Consider the following 21,644-nt stretch of genomic DNA (forward strand, 5'->3'; position numbering starts at 1 on the left):
TTTCATGGTTTTAATCAGTTTTATTGCTGTTGGGAGGAGGGGGTAGAAGTAGTTGGAAATGGTGGTGGGAGTGAGTTTATACTTGAAGAGAAGTAGGGAGTTAAAGGTTTAGGGCCAGATGTAGGAAGGCAAATACCGGTCGGTAACGGACGATTTTGGCCGTTATCGACCGGTATTTGAAGATGGAGATGTAGGGGCATGTTAAAATACAGATTCGGTAATTTTACCGAATCGGTAATTTTACCGATTCTGTAAAATACTGAATCAGTAAAATTACTGATTCTGTATTTTGACATGTAGGTAGCACTGCAATCAGTGCTACAGGGGTTTAAGAATTCGTTATTTACCACCAACTAGAAGTTGGTGGTAAATAATGAAAACCCTTTAAAAAGGATTCTTTTTGCTTTTTAAACAGTGCCATGTTGCAGACATACATACCCTAAGGGCATGTATGTCTGCAACATGTGCACCCATTCACAATTGAGGGGTGCAACAGGGTGTCAAAGTGACACCCTGCCACCCTTCAATGTTTCCCCCAATTACCGAATCGGCATTTACCGATTCGGTAATTGACATTCATTCCTATGGGCCTCCAGGCCCATAGGAATGAATGGCAATTACCGAATCGGTAAATACCGATTCGGTTATTACCGAATCATACCGATTCGGTAATGAAATCGGTAAATTTACCTTAATCCCGATTGCCAGTTCTTAAATACCGAATCGGTATGATTCGGTATTTAAGAATCTGTAATCTGGGATTACTTACATCTGGCCCTTAGAGTTTTAAATATAAAAGTTAATTTGGGATGTAGAATACAGAAACAGGGGGGTTTGTGAAGAGAATTTGGGGTGGGGGTAGGATAAGAAGTAACTGTCATGTATGTATAGTTTTCAGCTTTTCACAATATCCAAAATAACTGACTTTTTACTGAGTGGAATTTCATCAGCAGTTAATTGTTACGTTTTATCATCCAAATAGTTCATCACTCCACTTGCATGTTGAGAGACTGACTGATAGTAACACGCTATCAGCGGCGTAAGAAGGGGGGGTGCGGGCCACCCCGGGTGTCATCACTGAGGGGGGGTGACAAAATGGCAAAAAGATGTGTTTTTATAATAAAAAAATTACACTTGCAACTGTAAGTATCTTATTTTTCCTACTTTCTTTAATATTTTCAATGTGGGGGGGGGGGGCGATGAGAAATTTTCCGCACCGGATACCACCTGACCTTGCTACGCCACTGCACGCAATGAGGTTAAGGGTGAAATACGTTCACACTTTATAAAGAGGAAAGGAAGCCTTTTAGTTCCGATAACGGAGTACGTAGATCAGAATACTTATCTGAACAGCTTGTTACCGATATATTTAATTTATAGAGTCATTCATTTTAATTCAACAGACGAGATAGTGAGCCATCAGCAGTTGCTGTGTGTCAAAAATGTGCCTGGCCCAATTTTCAACACCAGCAATTATAATAGTCTACCATTTGGTGGCACTGCTTGCCTATTATTGATGTAAACGCATAATTCAATCTGCATTACATTGAATTGATACCAATAGCCATCCAGGCCATTTGTATATCTTTGGGTGGCCTGGAATAGTCAGAATTGTCACACTTGTAGTAGTGTGACAGTTATTAATTGTCTTTGCACTGGCATTGGTAGAGCTTCAAGGGCAAGGGTGGTGCAAGCTGTAGTGGCCTTCCGAGAATTTAAATGGCATTCCTTTTTAACAAATAAAGCACTGATCTGGTGGTTGTCAGGGGTTTTTCTTTAGTGGCTGGTGAAGGAATGACTGTGTTCCCTACTGCTTCTGGATTGTGTCTATTGCATCAATCTCTTTGCTCTTCTTTTCTTTTCCCACGATCTCCTTTGTTTTCATTTCCTTAGGCCTTTGGTGGAGTCTGCTAGTTACTTGGGCAAGTCCACCTCTGCTTTGAACTGATGTTCTAATGAGCCTTCAGTATTATCCTACTGATTCCTTTCGAAGGACACTTTATCTAGTACAGCGCCACTATATACAAACAATGTTTAGGTCCTTTTGGGTATCCCATTGTAGAGAATACTTGGATTAATTTGAATTCAGCGTGTTTTGTTTGATATAATGTAACTTTCATACACTCAAATACTGCCCAAAAATACTTATTCATTCTTTGTATGGTGACACAAATGTCTCAGGGCTGTTTTTTTTGTAAAAAAAAGAAGGTAATCTTGTGACTTTGTATGGGCACGTCAGGGGTGTTGCAGCTGCTTTTCCGCTGAAGATATCCTGACAGGTGTTGGCTCATGACAGCAGTCTCATTGAAACCTTTATGGAGTTGTTAGACCTAGCTTCTTTTGGTGTGGTTCTCCATGTCTTTTTGCTTCTGACCTCCTGTTTTTGACTGTGTGCTGAACGTCGTAATTGCTGGTTTTAGGACTCTGGGCAGTTTTTCACTGTTGGCCAGTGCTGAAGCTCATGTGCTCTCTGTCTAAAACGTAATGACATTAGGTTGCTCCATGATTGGCATATTTGATTTACTAACAAGTCCCTAGTACAGTACCCAGGGCAAGTAAATCAAATGCTACTAGTAGGGCTGCTACACTCATCGTGCCACCCACATGAGCAGCCCGGCCACTGCTGAGCCTGTGGGTGCAGTTTTTAAACTGCGATTTTCACCTGGCAAGTTCAACTACTTGCCAGGCCTAAACGCAGTCGCTGCCAGCATGGCTCACGGGTGGGGGGCGCAGGGGGGCATGGGGTTGGGGGGACGAGGGAAGGAACAGGAAGCAGGCAACCTCCCTCCCCTAAGACAATCACAATGCTGCAACGGCAGCATTGTGATTGGTCAGGATGGCGCCCAGCCAGGCGCCTATGGGGAGGCCATTTTCTCCATGTAGGCTGCATGCAGCCTACATGGAGAAAAGGTAGAGTGCGCGTGACTGGTTTGGTCGGCCCCAGAGTCAGCTCCCTCAACAGTGGGCAAGCAACTCCTCCTCTGCCCTAGTGCAGACCCGCCTACCTGCCCGCCCCCAACCAAACTCTTCTTTTATTTTTTATTTTATTTTTATTGTTTTATATAGCGCAAATTTAACCCCGTAGGGTATCAGAGCACTTCACATTCATACCATATTTACTTAGTTTCTATTGTACATTTCGCACAAAAATGTTTACCGATTCAGAAACCGTTACATTAACTTCATTCAGCGACGAAGACTTTTGCGCATGCATAGAATGCAAGTCTAGCGGATCCCATATTGCAAATTAGTTCATTGACATCATTGATTGTAAACCCTAAAAGTATCAGGTGGGATGGAATCTTGGTACGAGATGTTTGTGCATAGATTAGGCAGGAGTTTATAGGTGAGGCTGCGAGAGTGAACGGAAGAGGTTACGGGAGGAATTTGCTCATTAGAAATATCTTGGTTTCTTTCAGGTCTTTGCTCTCTACATCCTGCATTTCTAAAGATTCTGAAAGGGCTTGTTGGGCTTGCCTCCTGTTTGAAGTCGCAAGGATATCAAAGACTTCACCTGCATCTTGCTACCAGCACCTGGGATCCTCTGCTGGGTGTCCGGCTCTGCTAAGTGGTGCAAAATCCAGGCCTTGGCCCTTAGAAGTGTGTGTTTGTGCTGCAACTCAAGAAATCGACCCATCAACTCCAAAGCGAGAGTTCGGAACCGGTGCATCCCTGTGAAACTGAAGCATTGCCGTAGCTTGCACTGAAGCCGTGGCCCTGTTTGCAGAGTGTGCAACATAAGAGACCTCGACTTACAGCGCAGCCTTGACTTTGGCGCAGCGCCTCCAAAAAGCTGCTGATGCTTGAGTCTCGGACAGGGCTTTACAGACGTCTGTGATGCATTGTCCCGACTCCGACGAATCCCCAGCCTGGTGTGGCTTCTTACGATGCATCACCTGAGCCCAGACGTTCGGCAGCGAAATCGCAGAACTGAGGCACCGCACTCTTGACATCGACGCATCAGCGACCTTACCTGACTTCAGAACCAGCCCAACGCCTGCTACAGTGACGCATCACCTCCGAATTTCAATGCATTGTCCCCAAGCATTGATGCTTCCAAGGTACTGTCAGCGAGTCTGCATGACTCCTGTATCTGGCCTGAACTCCATGGCGGTCAGGCTGAACTTTTGGATTTGCCCCGGTCAAGCGTGACCACTTAACCCTACTTCGAGCTATTGACTCCTAAGCAAAGCATTTTGATTTCATTTGACAAAACTCATACCTTGACTTGTATATGTTGGGTTTTTGTTGTTTTTTGGTCTTGTTTTACTCAGATAAATATTGGCTATTGTTCTAAACTGTTGTGGAGTACTTTCATGGTGCTTTTACTGTGTTCATTTGTGTGTGTGCACACATACTTTCCATGTTGCCTCTTTAGCTTACCCTGCGTGCTTTGTGCCAAACTACCAGAGGGTGAGCATAGGTAAACTTTTAATATGTACTACACTTACTTACTAGAGTGGTGGTCCCTACTTTGACAGGGTGCATACCTCTGCCAACTAGAGACCCAGGGGCATATTACTAAGCAATAGCGATAATGGTTAGAGACAAAAATATATCGCCGACCTGCGGCGATTTTTATTGCAGATAAACCTTGATATTACCAAGGTTTATCGCAAATGCGATAAAAATCGGCCGCAATGCATGAATATCGGTGAAAAGTCAGCGATATTCATGCATTACCGAGCTAATGCTCTTAGCCATGTTATCCACCTCCCATTGGATAACATGGCTAAGAACTGCTCAGAGCAGGTGTTAGCTTTTGGAGATATTCGCGCTTAGCGTGAATATCTCCAAAAGTTGGTAATAGGAGATAGCGATGTTAGCGACTGTTTCCAGTCGCTAACATCTTGGCACGCCCACTTTGCATGTCATTAGTGATAAATTTCTCTGACATGCAAAGTGGGGCCCATGATGGTCGCTATCTCCTACTAGCTGTCGCTAACTGGTGTTAGCAACAGCTAGGTAATAGGGAGATAATTTTATCTCCGCTTTCTTGGCTATTAAAGCCAAAAAAGCGGAGTTAAACCCCCTTGATAATATGCCCCCCAATTTCTAATAGTAGTATACAAAAGAGGAAGGTGGGAGTGTTTTTTCACCTTTTTCCACAGGCAGACATTGCTAGGTGTCCAGTGCAGCTCAATCAATCAATCAGGGGAATTGTAAGCGCATTACTCACCCGTGAGGGTCTCAAGGCACTGAGCGAGGGTCGTCTGCTCCGCAGATCTGTTTAGCTGAAGAGCCAGGTCTTGAGAGTCTTCCTGAAGGTGTTCAGGGAGGGGGCGCGTCTGATCTGCCGGTAACTCGTTCCAGTCTTGGCTGCAAAGTAGGAAAAAGATCTTACGCCTGCTCTGGCTATGTGGATGCGTGGGGCTTCGGCCAGTGCAAGGTTGGAAGATCTGAGGTTTCTTTTTGGTATCTGGAAGTTGATTCTGTTGTTGAGGTATTTGGGTCCGTTATTGTGTAGGCATTTGTAGGCATGAGTGAGGATTCTGAAGGTGACTCTTTTCTCCACAGGGAGCCAGTGGAGTCTTCATAGGTGTTGGCTGGTGTGTTCGTGCCGCAGGATACAGAGGATGAGCCTGGCTGCGGTGTTCTGTATTGTCTGGAGTTTGAGGAGTAGGGACTTGTTGATGCCGTCGTAGAGTGCGTTTCCATAGTCCAATCTGCTGGTGATTAGTGCGTGGGTGACTGTCATCCTCGACTCAGGGGGATCCATTTGAAGGTCTTGCGAAGGAGGCGGAGGGAGTTGAAGCAGAAGGAGGTGACAGCGTTGACCTGTCGGTTCATGATGAGTCGAGTACGATGCAGAGATTTTTGGTGTGGTCTGAGGGGGTAGGTGGGCTTCCAAGGGCGGTCGGCCACCAGGTGTTGTCCCATGCTGAAGGAGTGGTTCCAAGAACAAGGACTTCTGTCTTCTCGGCGTTTAGCTTCACGCAGCTGTTGGTCATCCAGACTGCGACGTCTTGCATTCTTTTCTGGAAGTTGAGTTTGGCGATGGTGGGGTCTCTGGTGTGGGAAATGATGAGCCGGGTGTTGTCGGCATAGGATACGATGTTGAGGCTGTGTTGTCGGATGATGGCTGCGAGGGGGGCCATATAGATGTTGAAGAGGGTCGGGCTCAGTGATGAACCCTGTGGCACTCCGCAGGTGATTTTTGTGGGATCAGAGAGAAAGGGTGGTAGTCTGATTCTTTGGCTTCTTCCAGCGAGGATCGCTCGGATCTAGTCCAGGGCTGTTCCTCGTATGCCTGAGTCGTGTAGTCTGACGACTAGTGTGTGGTGAGAGACGGCATCGAAGGCCGCTGACAGGTCGAGTAAGATGAGGGCTGCGGAGTGACCTTGGTCCAGAAGGGTGCGGATGTCATCTGTGGCGGCGAGTAGGACGGTCTCAGTGCTGTGGTTGCTTCGGAATCTGGATTAGGATGTGTCAAAGATGGCGTTCTCTTCGATGAATCGTGTAAGTTCCCTGTTGACTGTTTTCTTCCCAACTTTGGCTGCGAAGGGGAGGAACAAGATGGGCCTGTAGTTCTTGAGGTCAGTGTGGTCAGTTGGGGGCTTTGAGCAGGGGCCTGACTTCTGCGCAATTCCAGTCATCTGGGAAGGTGCCTGCTTTGAAGGTGGTGTTGATGGTGCTTTGCAGTTCAGGTGCGATGGTGGTTGTGGCTCTGTGGTAGATATGAGGAGGACATGGGTCTGTGGGGGCCCCCGAGTGTATGCCTTTCCTGTTCGAGGCAGTGTCTTCGGTCGCGATCAGTGTTCAGTTGGAGATGGTGGGCTGGGTGGCGTCTTTAAGGTGCGGGGGATCGGCTGTGGTGTCTGGTGGATGGTTGACGAAATTGTCGTAGAGGGTTTTGATCTTGAGGTGGAAGTTGGTCCCGAGCTTATCGCAGAGGTCTTGAAACGGTGTGATGTCTGTGGCTACGCTGTGTGGGTTGGTGAATTCCTGAATGACACTGAAGAAATCCTTAGAGTTGATTGCGTTGGCAAGGATTTTTTTGTGGATGAAGTTTCTCTTGGTGTTTCTGATTTGGTTGTGGTAGTCCGTCATAGCGCCCTTGTAGGTGGAGTCGTTTTCGGTTGTCTTGGTGTTTCTCCAGTTCTTCTCCAGGCGTCTGCCGGTGCGCCTGGCTTCTTGGAAATCAGTGGTGAACCAGGCGGCTTTCCAGGGGTGCTGTTTGTCAGGGTTGCGTAGTGCCGGTACTAGCGTCGGTGGTGTTGGAGACCGGGGTGGTGGTGAAGCCTGGTGGCAGTGGAAGCAGGAGAACTGGTTGTGGGTCTTGTTCGGCAAGGCCTGTTGGCAGTCTCTGCGTCTTCCGGTATTGAGCACGTGGAGGGCGGCTGTGCTGTATTGGGGGAGTCGAGATGCGGGGTCCCTGGCGCTGGTCGCGGTCGGGACACGTATGGGCACATAAAGCTTTGTCTCAAGCCTTATTATCATATTATCAACAACAAGCATACCAAATCAGTCAGCGAGCATCCGATAAACCCCACCTATACAAGAAAACCCACAACTAGCAGTACCTCCTCAGAAAAACAAAGTAAGCACTGCTTAAAGGGTTGACACTATCATGTTGACCAAAACATCTGGGCTTCGCAAGTATAATTAAACACTAGTATTAGACCACAATTTCTTTTGTAATATTTTTTATTAATTTACTTTTCATTTGGTATTGCTTTAACTTACTTAAATGTAACTTCCATTAGGGTTTGGTTAACATAATGGACAGAATAAAGTTCATTTGAAGTTAGGATTGATATCATTTTATATAACATGATTTAATTTAATATAACTATTGATCTGAGGTTAGGACTAGAATCATAGTCAGAATTAGGTTATTAATTCAATGTTGTGGAATATAGGACTAGTGTTAATAATAATTAGATTTGATGTAATGCAATACAATGTAGGTTCATTTAAAGTGTGGGTGAGACTTAGGGCCCGATTTAAATTTTGGCGGACGAGTTACTCCCTCTTAACCGTGACGGATATACCACCTGCCAAAATATAAATCCCAATATGTCCTATGAGATTTATATTTCGGCGGCCGGGATATCTGTCACCGTTGTGATGGCGTAAACCATCCACCAAAATCAAAATCAGGCCCTTAGTATTGGTTAAATGTGATATGATATAACGTATTTCAATTTGAATTTACTTTCATTCGGGTGCGAGTGTTCACATTAGGAGTGCGGCTACACGATCAATTTGCTGGCATGTGGAAGTGATGGTGAAGAACTTATGGTTTGAAGAGCTAACAGTTGTCAATTAAAAACTTACAAGTTTGTCAGGTTGCTTCACAGTATTTATTTCAACACAAATAAAACATTTCTTCAGGGTATTTAGTAGGGATAAGATAAATTACCAGGTAGGGCAGACCTCTGAAAGAGAGGAAGGAAGCCTTCAAGCACAGCACGAATTCGAGTCACTGAAATAAATAAATGGAAACATGAGTTACATCAGTGCAAAGAAAAGAGAAACATATCAGACTTTCTGTTCATTTTTCACATGGCTAAATAAGTGAACCTGTACCGTTGTTCTACCATGGGAGTTGTATACAGATAATCTAAGGGGAAACGCAGAATGTAACATCAGTGAAGATTGCATCAAACCATTGACAAGATTAACACAAATACGCTTTTCTGGAAACTGATGATGAACCACCCTGAAAACACCTGGATGTAAAAAAATGTCTGTACTTTTCTATTACACTCATTCCTCTTTCTATGTGAATATGTTTAGGTAATTATGGTTAATCGCTTTACAGACAACTGCCAGATGAAGGCACGCAACTTTGACGCTTTCTAATGTGAATCTTTAGGGGCAGATTTACAAGCCCCTTGCACCACTTTTGCATCACTTGTAACATGGGAAAAGTGAGGCAAAAGGGTCGCAAGGGACTTGTAAATCTGCCCCTTAATCTTTTCTTTAAACTTAAGTTTTCTTGTCAACATTTCTCCAATTCCTTTAAGCAAAGTTGCATACACACCCTTGTGAAAAAACGCACAAAAAAAGCCTCGCTAACGATTTTCTGATAAATATACCTCTTTTTTATCACTTCTTTCTTGCAAATATAGTAATCACCAATCATACGTTTTCTCTGTTCACTGTACTGAAACTCCTCCCAAGATTTTGTTCAACATGTAGTCACTCTGCTGTCTGGACCCTCTTCATGCTTCTTCATCCCTTTGAAGTGTTTAACAGCGTGAATCAATCTCTTCTTGTAAGTGCTCTCTATCACAGCTCCTTTGATAGCATCTCTTGGTCGCTGTACTTCTTGCCTCAATGTTCTGTTTTTGGCCCCTCCTATCCCCTATTGACAACGTGACGCTGACAATAAGGCGTGGCTTAGAATTAGGTGGGAATGAGAAATCCTTTAATTTTTTTTGTTGATTTCTGGTGGAAGTGCTAAGATGAGAGCAGAACCCATCAGTAGAATCCACCCCTTCTATGCCTAAGATGAGGGAAATTCCAGAAGCATGGTGTATTCTCTTATGGAGTCAGTAGTGGCGGCTCATCCATAGTGGCAAATGAGCATTGCCCTGCCACTTAAGAGCCACAAAGTAAAAACATTTATAAATTATTCAGCCCTTTTGCGTAATGCAGGAGGAGGAGGAGGCGTTGGCCTCTTCTCATAATGCAGCTATAGATCTAGGGGCTGCCGTTAAGTAAAGTGCCTATGGCAGGCTGGACCAAAGCTCGTGTGAGTCCAATCTTACATGCGTGCTTTAAAGGCCACAGACACTACACTGCTAGAGAGCTTGGGGGGGGGGGGGGGGGGGGGGGCAGAGACGGCAGTTTCCTGGTCTCTGATGGAGCGCTGGGTTGCCCTGCTCAAGTCAATCCCAACGCTGCTCGCTCTCGTTCAATGAAAGTCTAATACACTCTATTTTACGAAGCAGCGCTGGGATTGGCTGGGCTGCACTGGGACGACGTAGACAAACTCCTCTGGGCAATGGAATCACCGGAGGAGCAGGGTGAGCAGAGCAGCTGTGTTTTGGTACTAGTTGTCCTTATGTAAGGAGTCGTAGCAGTTTTCATTAATGCATCTAATTCTCCATATATCCAACTTTTAAAACCTCATTTAAAATCGCTTCTAAATATAGAGTACTTGGTCAGGGTTTTTTCAGAATGTTATTCTTTTGCTAATTTATAGATCAGGAAATCAATCATGATCCCCTCTTGATGTCAGACAATGAAATATATGGCTCCTTTGAAAACCGAATTAATTATTCTCTCTATACTATGTTTCTGTACAACAACGCAGTCGACCGAAGAACTAGAAAGCAGTAAAGCAATTACCAAGACATTTCTACTTCTAATATTTTAACAGCTAGAAAACACAAGAAAAATATTGTACAAATGAATTATTGATACCCCTGCATCCCTCCAAATTTCTAATAAGATCAATTGGCGGGTAATCATACCATATTATTTCAAATTATTAAAATAACACAGCTCCTTTGGCTAATCCTACAATTTACAAAATGTCTGTATGTCAGGAAAGTATGACTTATTTTTCTGATACAAATTTATATAATCATGCAGAACAGTCATTGCTCAACTCATTCATACCCTATACTTCTCACTAGCACCAAAATTCCTGTGGTTTGTGTAACAAAAGAAGAAAGGCCAGTGATGAAAACCCGATCATTACTGGACTCCTTTCTTGACCCAAATATCAAATTATATTTTTAAAATATTTTTTGTAAAATATCTACCCTTATAGTAAGAATGACATTTGCATTCCTGGATGTTTTGAAATGTTTACATTCGTTACTGAAAGACCCTGCGCTTAATTAAAATAAAAATATATAAAAAAAATAGGCGCCAGGGCTATTGTCAGGCGACCACTGCAGCTTGCACCACACATTACCTCTGCCATGCTGCCAATGATAGTAACAACACAACACAACTGCTAACCATCCCACTGCTACAAGTGAGAAAATTCAGACTATTTTAGGCCCCAAAAGCTATAAGAATGGCATGGGCGGCATGTAATAGTAATTTTGAATGTATATTGAATTAATAATTAACTGTTCTTGTGGTCATCGCTAAATTAGCCAACCTGCCCCACCTCGTGGCAGACTGTCACAAGCACCGATGTTGACAATAAAGTGCCAGTGCCGAGCACTGCAAACCACGCACTCAAATTAAGCACTGGAAAGACCTGACATAGGATGCAGAACTTCTGGAAAATGTTAAACCAATCATTCTACTACTCTTAAACTTGAATTGTTGTTTAGTGAGTCAGCTTTCAAAAGAAATAGAGACACTGGTAGACTTTAGCTAGTGGCAGGATGGTGGCTGGCCCACTTTAAGATGATTTATAACTATGTCTATATACTCAAATATGGTCCACCATATCCTTTGTTTCTCCATGTCCTTTTGGGCATAATTGTCATGGAGTGCTATCAATCAACTTACAGTTCTGCATGGGGATCTGGGGACTAGTATTAGATTGGTTTACCAAATGTCTTGCTGGAAGATCACAAGTGGTCAAGGATATTTGAAGCGAAAATCCACACTGATGGGAATGTCACTTTACTCAGTGAAAATAGATATATTGCACCATGTGAATGACACCCAACTTTTTAATAGAGTGACATTGTTCGAAGAAGCAAGGGATGGTTACACTATCTTTAACCAAATTCACAAACTGTAGCAGATTTTCTTATGAGCATGCCATTAACTACCAATGCAACAATAAAAATAATTTGTAAATATAATCTCTTGTTAGCTAGTACCCTTTGTTACATTTTGCCTCGAACTAGATGAAAGCTTATTCAATACTTGTTCTGTTATTTGGACTACAAGTTACATCTTACATGAAAGTGCAAGAGATGCCACTATCTCTTATATAAACAGTTTAACAGGCAGGCCTACCCAAGTCCTCTGTGTCTCTTTGTAAGTATGTCCTGCATATTGCAGCTTAATTCGTTTACAAGGCAGAACTCTTTGGCCCCCCACAATTAGTAATTTTAAAGTCTTGAGTGGGACAAGGATTTCCAGACATAATTTCTTTTTGAGAATCAATATAGATCTAAGTTCCATTCAGTGGCATAGCCAGTATGTCACGGTCCCTAGAGCAAGGAAGGATATGGGCCCCAAGGAAGCTGTTTGAACTTTGTAATAGAGCAATAATATGGGGTCAGAGGATCCTTCAGGTTTCTGAGCACCGGTGCCACTGCCGCACTAATCGAAGCTATGCCCCTAGTTTCATTCTCAGTATTATAGAAGAGTTAATGGCCCTGCAGCATCATCATGGAATGCTCAGTCATGTGAAGAAATGTACTTAATTGTAAGTATTTCACAAATCATTTGGTCTACTTTTTACAGATTCACATGTCAGAAACATAAGAGGAATGTATTGTTTGCTAACAGAGTGTGAACATTTGAGGGTTCAGCAAATAAATTAAAGCTACATTTATATTTATAATTTGAGTCAGTGGTTTCTGGAACTCGGCACCGGCACTTAATTGGCACAACTAGCACTTATAACAGGCGCCACTTGGTGGTGCTGTTTGTCTAGTTTAGAGACTAGCACAACAACAGTGGTTTATTAATTCCCACACAATCAAAATGACCAATTCTTGCCACCAAAGCCATTTTTCTACATTTGGGGGCCTTAAATAGTCAGACTGGTCACATTTGTAGGAGTGTGAAGGTTAGTAGCAGTGTTCATACTAAAAGTGGCAGCGCTGACAGCAGCAATGGGTGGCGCAAGTGGAAGTGGACTCCTAACAAGGGTCCTTTCACTTCACTTTTTATAAATTAAGCACTGTAGTTGCATATGGTGTTTGCAGATCTGTGCATGACTATTGCTTTTAATTGTACAGCATAACTATATTACAATACTATGCATTCATTGATAACTGTAGAACTCGAACATAGCTAGAACGCTGTGGAGCCTGAACATGGGTGGGAGTCGCGAGACAAATCTCAACATCAGTTACAATGATGCAGGAGATTTGTGAGTGGTGGTTCTATCACGATCACGATATATGATCTTGGAGTCCAGGGCACAGCATTTAAATTGCTTACATCTTTCCTTAGCGGTCGGACCCAGAGAGTACAGCTGGCATCCCACATATCTACCTCGGGCAGTCTCTCTTGTGGTGTCCCGCAGGGATCAGCCTTGTCCCCTCTCCTTTTTAATGCCTACTTGCAGCCACTGATTGGCGCACTGAACTCCATGGATTGCCAGATTTATAACTACGTGGTTGATACTCAATTTATCATCCAGGTTGACAATTCATCAGCTGCCCAAGTTAAGACAGAAAAACATCCTCAAATTTATCACCAACTGGATGATATCCAACTTTCTTAAAATCAATCCGGATAAGACCGAGGTCCTGGCCATTACCACTGCCTTTAACCTGTGGATTAACCTTTTTTGGCCGCAGGAGCTGGGTGTCGACTCAGTTCCAGCCTTGGTCGTGAAGAGCCTTGGAATTAAAATAGACGTTGATCTGTCTATGTCTCAGCAAGTTTCCACAGTAGTGGAAGCCTACGCAGGCCTGATGAGACAGTTTTGCAAGCTCGCCCCTCTCCTGAGCTTTTCCACTCTCAGAGTGATCGTGACGGCAATGATAATCTCTCGCCTGGACTACGGTAACGCCCTTTACATCGGCCTTCCGGAGAAGCTACTTGCTAGACTCCAGGTTACCATGAACAACGCGGCCAGGCTGATTTTCAAACTGCCCAGGAAAGCCCATGCCACCCCTCTCCTTCAACACCTGCATTGGCTTCCGGTAAGGCAGAGAGCCAAGTTTAAAGGCCTCTGCATTGTGCACATGGCCATTTATGGCCAAGCCCCGCAGTACGTTAAAGATCGTCTAGCACTCTACACTCCGAATCGGACCTTACGGTCCTCAGAGGCTTGTCTGCTGAACTGTCAGTGTTTCAGGCTGGTTACCAAAGGGGGCAGAGCCTTTTCCATCGCCATTCCCCCTTTATGGAACAAACTACCAGAGTACCAGTGCGTAAAGAGCATGCCCTCCTTCCGTTTAGGAAGAAGTTGAAAACGGTTCTTTGCCAAGCGGCTTGGGGATTGGGTTAATCCCCGTCCCTGTGCTGGGAGGCTTGGTCCGTGTCTCGTTCCTTCTATAGCGCTTAGAGACCTGTAGGTGATAATTGCACGCTATAAATATAAATACAAAATACAAATACAAACAGATCTAATGTTCTCTGAAGAAGTGAGTCTTCAGATCCTTTCTGAATTCCAGGAGGGGTGGAGGAGTTCTGATGTTGATGGCAATGTTTTCCTGTTCTTTGGGGTCATGGATGGAGAAGGCGTGGCTCTCTTGTTTGCGTTTTTTTTGTTTCCAGAAGTGATAAAAACATTAAGCTTGACCAAAGTTCTCAAAAATGTAAAATACAGTTAAATAACACCTTGTTCCACATAGACCAGTTTCTCTAAATGTAGATTATGGGCCTCAAGCCAAAGACACTCACAATCAGACTAAACATGCCATTTGTTTGGAATGCTCTGCTATCCTCACTTGCAGAAGGTTCAGCACAGATTTTCTGTCTGAAAATCACGACCCACACTTTCACTTTGCATACTAACTGCCACTTGCTACAGTCTCCCCATTTCCGCAGTTAACCTATCTCCCCTACCAACTACCATTCAAACGCAGGGATGTCACCTCTGTCGGTCACAGTATGTTCTCATCAGCTTCAGGGTGCCCTTTAACGCACCCTTTAAAAAAATCCAAGTATGCAATACAAATATTATTACACTAGCAGACAATTGATACAACAGTACAAAACAAAAGTAGATGTGTGCCAATAAATCCATTGTACTCACCAAAGCCAAAATATATTCCAATTGTTTCCAATGATGCAAATACTAATAAGCCAAAACCAGCCGAGACCGTCCAATCTGAAAAACAACAAAAATTCCATGAAATGTGAGATGTGGTCCTCGGTTGTGACACCGTAAGGTTTATTTCGTTGGCAGTGGACCGCAGTAACTCACCTCCGTAGCTGTGTTCACAAATTAAAACTGCTCCAATAGCAAAACAAGCAACGATGAAATGGAAAAATTCATCTGAAAATTAAAGACACAGATCTTTAGAGTGGTATATGGGCCATTAGCTCATGATTCTGTTAATTTCTGTGTTTATCTTTTTCATAAGTGCTGTTTCAAACTTGACAATCCAATTTAAGTCATGGCTTCAGCCAGTGTGTGCTGAAATGCTCTGGTGATGTTAACAACTGATACCAGACGTACATGAATTGTACTCCAACTTGGGTTTACAACATTTAGGGCCTCATTTAGATCTCGGCGGAAGGGTTACTCCATCACAATGGTGACAGATACCTGTCCGCCAACACATAAAACTCGTCATATTCTATGGAATTTATAGTTCGGCGGATGGGATATCCGTCACCTTTGTGACAGAGTAACCCATCAGCCAAGATCTAAAACAGGCCCTTAATTTTCCAACAAGTAAGAGTAATGAACAGGTGCTCCAGACTACAGTGTCCAGAAGCCTGTCTGTGAGTAATAGGGTACATTTCTGAAAGATCTTTGACAACCTTGCTGCTGATATTTTAATTCATCTGATGACCCACGTGGTAACCTACTGTCTATAATCTGCCTTGCAGCAGAGAAAGGGCCGGCTGTTGGCATGGGCGAGCTGGGTCCGTCCAGGCCCAGGGCACCAATCTACATATGAGCAAAAAGAACTGTCTACATAAAGGTCCTGCAACCAGCAATGCCTCTCTACCTTGGGTCCAGTAATCTTCTGTAACATGCTCCAGTCGCCTTGTTTAGCACGCTATCAGTTGTGTGCTATTTGCCCCTACCTTGCCTTCCCATATACCTCTCACCCCCTGCTGGCCCACATCAACACCCTCTACCTAAGAAATATCTTGGAACAAGACAGACCTATGTTGTGGTTACTTCAGATGAGCTGGGACAGCTGCAGAGATTTGTGCTCAGAGGCAAGTGGCTGCCTTGATGTAGCCAGCCAGGGACTGACCTGTAAAAAGTGTCTTCTGCCTCATTTTATTGGCCAGCAGTAGCGCTATTGACTTCAGAGGATGATCCTGTGCACAAACAGGGCTGTAATGGGATGCAAAAGCTCTCTTTGAAAATATGTTCACGCAAGTCGCGAACGACACCATCCGAGAGAAGACAACAGTTCTGGTGGTCTCCAGGAAGGCTTGAGAGGTCCTCTCTCTCTAAGAACTTTTAAGCAAAGTCTATTGAAGTAATTTACAACAGCAGTTTTCAAACATATGGGCTAAAAGTAAAAATGTGCAAGATTTTACAGGTAGTTCTGAAGTGGAACTCATGAACGATTACAATACATCAGACTTTGTAACAGTACCAAAGAGCATTATTTCTCAGGAGCAGTAAATCATACTTGTGACACTGCGAAAAGTGTACTCCAAATACAAAACACTGAATACACATTAGTAAGTACATTTTTGCTACAGGAAAATCAGTACCTGCCAAATATAAGGTGTCCTACTGAAAGGAACAATGGGGCATATTATCAAGGACAGGCAATACATTATCGCCGCTTTTATCGGCAGGAAACTGCCGATAAAGCGGCGATAATGGCCTTGATAATATGCTCTATGAATTCCAATCGAAGCCCATATTCGATGTGAACACATCTAACATGGGCTTCGATTGGAATTCATAGAGCATATTATCAAGGCCATTATCGCCTCTTTATCTGCAGTTTCCTGCCGATAAAAGCGGCGATAATGTATCGCCTGTCCTTGATAATATGCCACATTGTTCTGACAATGTACTTATAAATACTGACATACAATATTATCACGGGACTGAGGCATTCACAGGGCTCTCATGATGCTCCCCACACTAATCTCCACAGTGCACCACTGTATCACCACTGAGACGGCCAGGGGTCTCTCAAAGTCTCAGATTTACACAATTCTCACAGTCAACACCGATTCCAACCTGCAGCAAGCATTGCTTTTCACTAAGGAGGTATCCACTTAGCTCTTCTAATATCTCGGAGAAGGATAGCGAACATTAAACGTGGAGAGTATAAAGTCGCAAGAAGCAAGTGGAGAGAGCAACCTAGCTTTTCCTTCAGAGTTTAGTGGAGTGATGCTTCCCAAGTTTCCCGGGGAATTTTTGCAAATATGGCTTATGGAGAACTTTGATGAACAAGGGGATCATGAGTTCTTAAGGGGCTCTCAGGAAATATCAACAATTCCCCATGCTTGGTCACGCAAGCCTGAACCCACCCAGAGGCTGTTGGGGGTTCATCCCACCCAAACAAATCTTGAATAAAATGGTGGCAAAGTGTGCATTTATGAGTAGAATTTCCACATAAAGTAAGCTTTTAAGCCATAGGCATAACAGGCAAACGAATATAAAAAGTGATCGTATAACTTCACATGACCTGTCAGTTTTCATAATGCCATTTTCACTTTCCAAATTCCACTCCCTTTCATTTACTTATTCTGCAACTTCCAAGTAGATTCTCAGTGATGTTACTTGCCTGAGAATCTACCCAGAGGGTCAGGGTAAAAAACTTAAAAGCTACTATGTCCTCCCAATTTCAGTCCTGCACAGGAAAGCCAGGCTGATAATAACAAATTCATACAGTTGTGGTAACACTCAAGTTACAGAAAATTGACAGACAGATTTTTGCAGGTCACTTTGTGTCAGATAATATATCAGAAGGGGAGCGGTGGGTTTGGAAATAGGGTGGGTTTGAAACCTATAATGATTACTGTTTTCTTTCCGTAATGTGGCTAGAAGCATGCAATAGTCACATGCCTCCCATCAGCGATGCTATATTGTTTGACAAGGTGTGGGACCGAAGAGAATGTTCATAGTTCAGCCAAAAAGGCTGCAGGGTGTGAGACAGTAATTATACATTTTCTATGGTCAGTCTTTCCTTAATCCTGGTTGACTTCGATTTATGATGCCAATATTTCTTTTACTGCAAGTTACCTACAGTCCTTACTCCATATAACGCTGGGCACATGTCATTGAACAATTAGCACGTTATGGCAATGAGGCAGAGAGTCCTGCTGTGCTCTGACTTTATTGTAAATGGGATTATGTTCCAGTATGTGCTATGATTCTACTTATTTACAAAGGGGGCAGTCTAAGTGGCCGCCTCTCGTGGGCTGTTGTTAAATATCTTATCAGTGAAGCCCTTCGTGCAGGTTTTATTCAAGCTCGATGGTTTAAGCGCTCGCTGCTGACATCCATGTTTTACCTTCAAGTCACAAGTTTAGATCTTGGTAATATCAGCCTTTCATTTGTAAAAGGTCCAGGAAAACGAACCATATTAGATTGTCCTGTGATAATATTTACTTGTAAAATGTTCTATGCAGTACACCTTGGACTAAGGTGCAGTTTATATTTTTATTATAAAATAATTAATAATTAGTCCTTCACTAAAGTGTAATTGCCTTTGGTTATTGATGGTATTTAATGGAATCAAAAACTAGAGGTGTAGATACATGTGCATTTCTTTGCTTCCTGGCATCGAGTTCACTTAGTAGGAAGGCAGAGCATTCCTGAGCCCCTCTCAGAATTAAATAGGTGCTTTTAACCCACCTGGAAATGTGTGTGCCCCTACGCCTAATTTGAGCCAGTGGTTTCCAGTGCTCGGCGCCGACACTTCATCGTCAACACCAGCGTTTCTAACGCAAGCTTGACACAAAAGTATCAGAGTACCAGTTAAGTACACACTCTTTTTATGTAGGCCCAAGAGATTAAGTGATTTGACCAGAATCACAGGATGTTGAGCCTTTGCCAAGACTCAAACCTAGTTCTCCAGCTCTAAAGTTGGCAGCCGTGGCTGTTAAGCCTCATCCTCTCAATACTTTTAGTGTTTCATGGTTAGCTGTTGGTTCTGTTATAGGTAGCGCTAATAGGAGCAATGGGCTGGTGCAAGCTGCCTCCTGACAAGAGCTGACAAGTGCCCCAGCACTTATTTTTTCACAAATTAACCACTGGTGTGTGCACTGGTGTGTCCGCATACTAACAGCATAAACATTAAGGTGCAAGGAGAGGCCAACGCTTGGCTCACAATAAAGACCCCCTCAGCACCCATTATCCCATAGTCTTGGACTTAAGCGGATAGCCTTGTCTCTCTGAAAATTATGGAGAAATGCCACCCACTTACATCCGCCCACCACGTCTAGCCTGAGGTTATGAGCATTTAAAAGAAACCAGATGGGAAGTTTTTATTTACCTCGAAAATCTGTCATTGGACACAACTAAATGCAATAATTATAAAAGTTACTGGAAGGCCTTCGCTTCATGCTTGTGAATTGGGTATGACACCTAATATCACAACAGGTTTAAAGCTGTGCAATTAACATGATATCAGACTAGATAGACATCCTTTAGATCAATTGACCAATCTGAAGCTGATTAATAGTGCTATTTCCTGTCTGCGCTTCTCTTACCATCCTTTCGTATGACCCAGCCCCCTCTGCGCTGCTGATGATTATGATGCTCTTCACTTTCATGGTCTATAAAAAGAAAAAACAAGTTAGCTGGAAATAGCAAATAGAGCACAAAATCATAGGTAAAGCTAAAGATTTTCAGCATGTCCGTTGAGGAGTGCAAATAAATATGTCTATATCAGCACATATATGGTTCTTTTATTGCTATACAAAAGTAACACAGTCTTTTTAGGTCACAGTTTTAGGAACGTTTGACCAGATGTACGAAGTGCTGGTTGCAAATTGCGACCAGTATTTTTGCAACCAGTGTGAAATTTAGCAAACTGACCTATGAACTAATAGGTCGGATCACAAATTCTGAATTGTATTGGGTTACAATCCAACCTACCTCATCAATATTCATATGTTTGGTTACAAATTGTGGCTCACTACAATTTCTGCCCATTAAAGGGACGATGGCCTGCAGGGGTCAGCAGACCACCACGTCTGTATCTGATTGCTTTTTGAATACATATATATTTTTTAAGAGCAGCCCCTATTCTTTATCCCCTTGTGTGCTGATGATGGCTCCCGTCCGTCATGCGTCACGGTGGGTGTGTGCTGATGACGGCCGGGAGCCGTCATGACCACACCCGCGATCAGAATCTGCCACACAGGCGCAGAATTCTGGCCGCGGGCAAGGGGTTAAAGGAAACAAGGCTACGTTAAAAAAATGGTGTAAGCTTTTTAAAAGTTTGTAGCACGCTGGGGAGGCATTCGGCCACCCCAGCGGGGACCCAATGATGAAGCATGTCACCAACTAGTGGTGAGTGAGGGTCCTTTTATAAGGAAAGAGATTTTTTTCTTTTCTTTATAGGCACAACTGGGCATAGGCTGCTTCCAGTGGCCGGTTTTCCTTTATTGGATTCACCTTTTGGTTTATGGCGGTTATTATTAACCAAACAAACTAAAGTTGTTTTTGTTACTTTATCGTTTTTCACTGAGTCACTCCTCAGTTGTTTATGAAGTATTGCTTGGGGTACAGGAGTGCCTACTCTAGCCCTTTCTCTCCTGTTGATTCTCAACCACTGCATATTCCCCTACATACTTTTTTTTTTACATTTGCAACCCCACTTTTCAATGATCTACAACTACTATTTCGCTCCCAAATCATTGACATTTATGGACAGGAATCGCTATTTGATAGGACTGCCTGCAACACTCCCCTTCCAAATAGCGGTTCCACATCTATTCTAAACCCATTGCAGGAGTTAGACAAAGGTACTGATTTCTAAAATGGGTGTAATACATTCCAAAAAAGCATTTTTCAGTCAGAAACTCCAAATTAGAACATTTTCTACCATAAACATGCTTTGCCATCTGCAAGAATTTTAAGGTCTATAGAACAAATGAGCAATTTCTTCAGGAATACAATTTGTGTGTCATCACACCAATAATTCTTGTAAAATACATTAACCTAAATATAAGCAATAGAATTCATTGTAATTGTAATCAGTGTGGCCAGTCCAATTGTAACTCCTTCATTGTACTTCTAAAGGATCAGAGAAGAATGAAGTGGTTGCTAGAGTGTCACCCTAAAAGTGAATAAACTAACAACGAGGGAGACGGCATTGAGTGAACAGGGCATGAGAGTGCAGCTGCACAGATAACAGGGCCCAGGTCCAGGAATATAAAGTGGAAGCTCGATAGAGGGTTGGTGACAGCTGTGGGCACAGCAAGATCAATTTGTTGGCTGGTAGAATGGCAACGAGGAGTGATGCTGGGCACAGAATACTGAATCTGTAGCAGCTGGCTTTACAGTAGGAAACCGAATTTGCAGGCACAGCAAGGCCTCATTACGGGCAGAGGACAAATAGCACGGATCAGGGCAGGCCCAGCGAGACAAGGGATTAGAAAAGAAAGTCAGGGCCCTGGCAGCCACATTGGGCAGAGAGAGTGACTCACAGATGTGGGCCAGAATGCAGGGCAGAGGGCAAATAGGCGATAAAGAGAATCCTTTAGAGGTTTGGGAAGGGTGAGACAGAGATCTGGGCCAGGCTCAAGAGTAGCAAGGTACGTGTGAGAAGTCAGATGGAAAAAGGATGGCAACATGAGGCGCACTGTATTTCAATAAAATATTTTGTAGTTTTTGGACTTATTTCAAACATCAAAATACATGCATCCAAGTGGTTGCGCATCAAATAAGTACCACCAATGCATTTCACAAGCTTCTATAAATG

At 43.3% G+C, this 21,644-nt stretch overlaps 1 protein-coding gene across 6 annotated transcripts in view; it reads right to left on the minus strand.

The window, feature by feature from the left end:
• The window catches only part of TMEM40 (transmembrane protein 40), a 141,064-nt gene that overhangs the window by 11,913 nt on the left and 107,507 nt on the right, over window positions 1-21,644 (minus strand). For all 6 annotated transcript variants that reach the window (XM_086939150.1, XM_086939151.1, XM_086939153.1 and 3 more), the window contains 4 exons: window positions 19,426-19,491; window positions 14,984-15,055; window positions 14,813-14,887; window positions 8,366-8,428 (listed from right to left, as the gene is read on the minus strand). In XM_086939150.1, the coding sequence (XP_086795276.1) occupies window positions 8,366-8,428; window positions 14,813-14,887; window positions 14,984-15,055; window positions 19,426-19,491 (276 nt within the window). The remainder of the gene's footprint in view (window positions 1-8,365; window positions 8,429-14,812; window positions 14,888-14,983; window positions 15,056-19,425; window positions 19,492-21,644) is intronic.

The sequence above is a fragment of the Lissotriton vulgaris genome, chromosome 9 (genome assembly GCF_964263255.1).
Source record: "Lissotriton vulgaris chromosome 9, aLisVul1.2, whole genome shotgun sequence".
In the NCBI taxonomy this organism is placed as follows: Eukaryota; Metazoa; Chordata; class Amphibia; order Caudata; family Salamandridae; genus Lissotriton; species Lissotriton vulgaris.